This window comes from Nicotiana sylvestris, chromosome 6 (assembly GCF_000393655.2).
Source record: "Nicotiana sylvestris chromosome 6, ASM39365v2, whole genome shotgun sequence".
Lineage (NCBI taxonomy): Eukaryota > Viridiplantae > Streptophyta > Magnoliopsida > Solanales > Solanaceae > Nicotiana > Nicotiana sylvestris.
In genome coordinates, this window is record NC_091062.1 from 120928636 (window position 1) to 120933704 (window position 5069).

Genomic DNA, 5069 nt, shown 5'->3' on the forward strand with positions numbered 1-5069 from the left:
TAATGGAAGAAGGAAAAGGTTTTTTGTTTGAAGAGAGTTAGAGAGAAGATGGAAAACAAAGGTGCAAATAAGAAGCTTGGAAAATTATGAAGTGCAAGGGAAAAAGGATGATGCGTATAAGTAAAACTTTGGCGGCTAAATTCATGTCCATGATTACCTCAATAATCGGCAAAAGTTGTGCTGAAACATGGGATGACGCGTGTTCGGGGCATTAAATGCGGAGAGACGTACGTCTAATCAACCGTCAGAAGCCTTCAGAGGGAGTTATAGTAGTTCCTGCCAAAAGAATATTTCTACCAACTTTTCAGTTACACAAAATTATGTCACTGGAAAGCAGGGGGGCTATCTGCATAGGGTAAAATATGATATGACACATGGTCATCTAAAGGAAGGACACGTGGAATCTAAGACGGGGATGTCCAAAGACCGAACGCAGCTATTTCGCTTGTCACCGGAAGGGATAACTTTCATAAAGGTATGTTAAATGACCTGCGCCCGATAGTATTTAATAAGGAATATTTTGCGGCATTAAGAGCGACGGCCCGTTACAGGGAATTTGACATTTATATCCACTGTTACATCTTCATCAATGACCCTCATAATTGACATTAAAGGAGGACTCAATCCTAGGACTTTCTTCCCTAGGCACAACTATAAACAGTGAGCTTAGTTATCATTATAAATGGGACAAATTTTCTGGCAAACTTACACCACATTCTATACAAAGCTTAATACAATTTTATTTTCTTGCTTTTGATTTCACCGTTGCTGTGCCTGGAAACCTTGTTCCCGGAGCTATCATCTTTGCTGTTTCGTCTATATTTTAAGGCTAAGTATTGCATAATTCTTTACTTATTTATTATTTTCAGGATCAAAGTAGCTCACTTGTTTAGAAACTACGTATAAATTCAACTGTACTGTTTTACGGGTAAACAATAATGCTAACCGAAACTTATAAAACAAGTAATGCTAATAAGAAATAATGAAAATGAGCATAATTTAATTTGAAATTTATTGAAGTTACCAGACATCAATGGCCTATAATTCCATAGTAGAATAATTGGACCATTCAAAATGGTAATCTAAACATGAATTAACATGTTAATGAAAACATAAACTACGAGAAAAATTACTAGGAGATTGTTACAAAAAATTTCATTATAAAAAAAAGAAGAAGGTAAAATCGGCACAAATGGACAATCACCCAATATATGCAAGTCTTGTAATCCTCATCCATTCTAATCCACTTTCTTGGAAGGTCTTGGTGTGATGCACGCCGTAGACAAAGAGAGCCGATCATGACAATTGAAGCCAAATAAAGAACGGAAAAGACATGAAATTCTCTACTACATCAACATGGGACTGCAAGTGTGCTTACATCATGGGAAACCATTGAATATTGCCATGTCTTGTCTGTCTACAATTATGGACCAGCAATGCTTACTGTTTCTTAACAGTGTTGCCTTAATTCTCGTGGGGACTGGCTTACGGACTTCCTCGGCTGCTGCTAGGGATGGGCATCGGGGCAATTCGAATTGAATATGAAGATTTTAGTTTCGATTTGTAGTTTTCGGATTAAAAATGATAATTTAAATTCAATCCAAATAAACTCAGATCGAATCGGATTTTTTAAGATTGGATTTGGATTAATCGGTTTGGATTTTTTAAATTTTCGATTTTGAGCTAATAAGTTAAAATGTTTCTTCTTTCTACGATAATGAACATCCAAATGAAGTATTCATATTAAATTACCTAAAAAGTTCCTCATTTTCACTGCAATCATACAAATAAAGTATTCAAGTAATAAAACCATCATCAAAGAAATACAACAATGATATCAGTAAGGCCGATAAGAAGTAGCAATAGTAAAATCATTATTCAAATAGAAAGTATTCTGACAGTAACTTAGTAATTACATTTGAATATATGAGATTATTTCTAATAGTTAGGATATTGTTCGGATAACTAAGTATAATAATACTGATGTGGGCTAGTCTTGTTAGTTGTTAGTTGGGTTATATTTTGTAATTGGGTCTGGCCCAATTTGTATTTATGTTTTTCATTTTAGTTAGGATATATGCGGGCCATTTGTACAGAGAAGACAATAAGAGCTCTTCTTCTAGAACATTGTATCTCTCAATTCTCTCTGAGCTAAATGTAAATTTCAGCCATGGTTGCTCAATTCAAGCTTGAATTTGCATTCTCTAACATGGTATCAGAGTGGGAAGCATTAAATCTGGTCCTTGGCTCCCTTCCGATGTAAAACTCGTAATGCTTTACTCGAGTTTTCTCACTTTTGCATCTAAGATCGTTTTTTCCCAAATTCGTTCTTCCGTCTCTCGATTTGAGGTCCGAAGGTCCTGGATTCTTTATAAATTGTGAGATTCTTCGTGAAATTGTGAGAATCTCTGCGTCGATTGGAGTTGTTCGGATATCTAGGGTTTTGGTCGTCGATTTTCATCTTGCTGAGTTCATCTAGTCTGTTAGGGTTTCTCATTGGAGCTCATTTCGAAGATTAGGGTTCTTTTATTGCTCTTACAAGGCCGTCTCCTTCCGATCGCGAAGGTGTTGGTAACAACATCTCTTTCATCATCTGTTTTTGATTGCCTCTGCTTGTTGATCGAGATTTGTGAGCCGTAAAGTCAATTAGTTGTTTTGTTATTCTTAAACTGTTGCTATTCGATATGATATTGTGTGGGATTATTTTGATTTGCTATGACGATTACTCCTCCCTGCGATGCTACTCCTGTTGTTGACAGAGGAAACTCTTCTTCCTCTCGTCCTATTGCTTTCCATCCTGATGACTATACTCATCCGTGCCATCCTCTTTATGTACATCCATCCGATGTTTTAGGAGCCTCTCTAGTTTCCACTCCTTTTGATGGCACTAGCTATGGAAGCTGGTGTCGAAATATTTTGGTAGCTCTATCTGTGCACAATAAATTAGACTTTATAAATGACACTACTGAAAAACCACCCGATGGTTCCCCTCTAGTCAGGCAATGGCAACGTTGTAATGATTTAGTTGTGCCTTGGCTGACCAATTCTCTCACCAAGGAGATTTCTCGTAGTGTTGAGTATTCAGAACTGGCCAAAGACATTTGGCGTGAGTTAGAGGAGAGATATGATATGGCTGATGGTGCTAGAATTTTTGAACTTAAGAAGGAGTTATCTCACATTTCTCAGGGTCCTTTGGACATAGCCTCCTATTTTAACAAAATAAAACAACTTTGGGATGAAATAGCTTCCATTTCTGTTAATCACCTCTCTGTATGCACATTTGGGGGAAATAAAAAGGATGATGAAGAGCAGAAGGTATATCAATTCTTAATGGGGCTCAATGAGACTTACCTTCAAGTCAGAAGCAATATCTTGATGATAAAACCCCTTCCATCTATGAGTAAAGTTTATGGGATTCTACTAAGTAATGAGAAACAAAGGCAAGTATCCTCCATTTCTCAGTTTCATTCAAACTCAAACTCTGCTTCCTTTAATGCTGGAGTGTCCAAGCAGTCTTTCCCCTCTAAGGTGACTTTCAATCCTCAAAAACCAGACAATCAAAGGTCCTCTATCATTTGCAAGTACTGTAAGAAACCAGGGCATTCTGTTGAAAAGTGCTACAAGCTGCATGGTTTTCCTCAGAATTTCAAATTTACTAAAGTTAATACACCTAGGAGAACTGCAACACATGTTGAGGTTCAATCTCCTGTTAACTCTGATGAGACTAGAAATGCTGGTGGTCCTGCCATGCATACTGAGTCTAAGCAGCTTTACACTTTGCCTGGGTTGACCAAGGATCAATACTCCTAATTGATCACTCCTACTTCTCCTACTACTCCAAACCTTTTGGCTTCTGCTAATTTTGTTGGTAAGTTGTTGCCTGAGAATGGTTTATTCATAACTTGTCTACTTACTAAAATAGAGAATACTATTTGGATCATAGATTCTGGAGCATCTGATCATATGACCTTTGATAAGTCCCTTCTCTTTGACATTCAGACTCTACCCATTCCTTACTTAGTTTCTCTTCCTAATGGTTATAAAGTTAGATTTACCAATATTGGTTCATTAACTTTGTCCCCTGATCTTACCCTTCATAATGTTCTTTATGTCCCTAGCTTTCAACATAATCTCATTCTGTTTATAAATTAGTCGAAAAACTAGGTGATATAGTTCAATTTACCAACACTGGATGTACTCTACAGGGCCTTTCACTTAAGAAGCCAGCGGTGCTTGGTAGACCAGACAATGGACTTTACAAGCTGTTTCAACTTCCTGCAAATTCTGGTCCTTTGTGTTGTCATGCTGCTTTACCTACTGTTTTTTCTTGTTCTATTCCCTGTAATCTTTCCTCTACTGAATTTCCTAGTGCACCTAGTAGTCATGCAAGCTTGTATGTTGATCAAACAAATGTAGCCACTGATGCACATGTTAATAAAGTGAATAAAGAGGATGTTGTTTGGCATTACACACTTGGGCATTTGTCTTTTTTCAAAATGAAATCGATTTCTGCATGCAGTCCACGTTTATCTTCTAAATAATCGTTCTCTTGTCCTATTTGCCCTTTAGCCAAACAAACTAGATTACTATTTCCTGATAGTTCAATACAATCAACTACTCATTTTTAATTAATACATATCGATACTTGGGGACCTTACCATGCACCCATATATACTGGATCCAAATACTTTTTGATCATAGTTGATGATTATACTAGAGCTACTTGGACCCATCTCCTAGGGTCCAAAAGCAATGAATTTGATATGTTGAAAGCCTATATTGCCATGGTAAAAACCCATTTTCACACTAAGGTGCAAATTGTAGGAAGTGATAATGCATTGGAATTGGGGTCTAGCCTTTCTGGTTCTCAATATTTCTCTGCTATGGGAATTGTGCATCAAACCTCTTGCCCTCATACTCCTCAACAAAATGGGGTGGTTGAGAGGAAGCATAGACACTTGTTTGATACTGCTAGGGCTTTACCTTTTTAGTACCATCTCCCCATTAGATTCTGGGGTGATTGTCTTGACAGCGAACTATTTGATCAACAGGTTTCCTTCTCCCCTTTT

General features: G+C 37.2%; 1 protein-coding gene across 1 annotated transcript; it reads left to right on the plus strand.

Moving 5' to 3' along the window:
* Positions 1–2715: 2715 nt before the first annotated feature.
* On the plus strand, positions 2716–3810 carry LOC138871204 (uncharacterized). The gene has a single exon (XM_070149072.1). The coding sequence runs from the start codon at positions 2716–2718 to the stop codon at positions 3808–3810; it is 1095 nt and encodes a 364-aa protein (XP_070005173.1).
* Positions 3811–5069: the final 1259 nt, after the last annotated feature.

Excerpts from the sequence above, each read along its gene's own strand:
- LOC138871204 (XM_070149072.1), top strand. The coding sequence starts at position 2,716 with ATGACGATTACTCCTCCCTGCGATGCTACTCCTGTTGTTGACAGAGGA.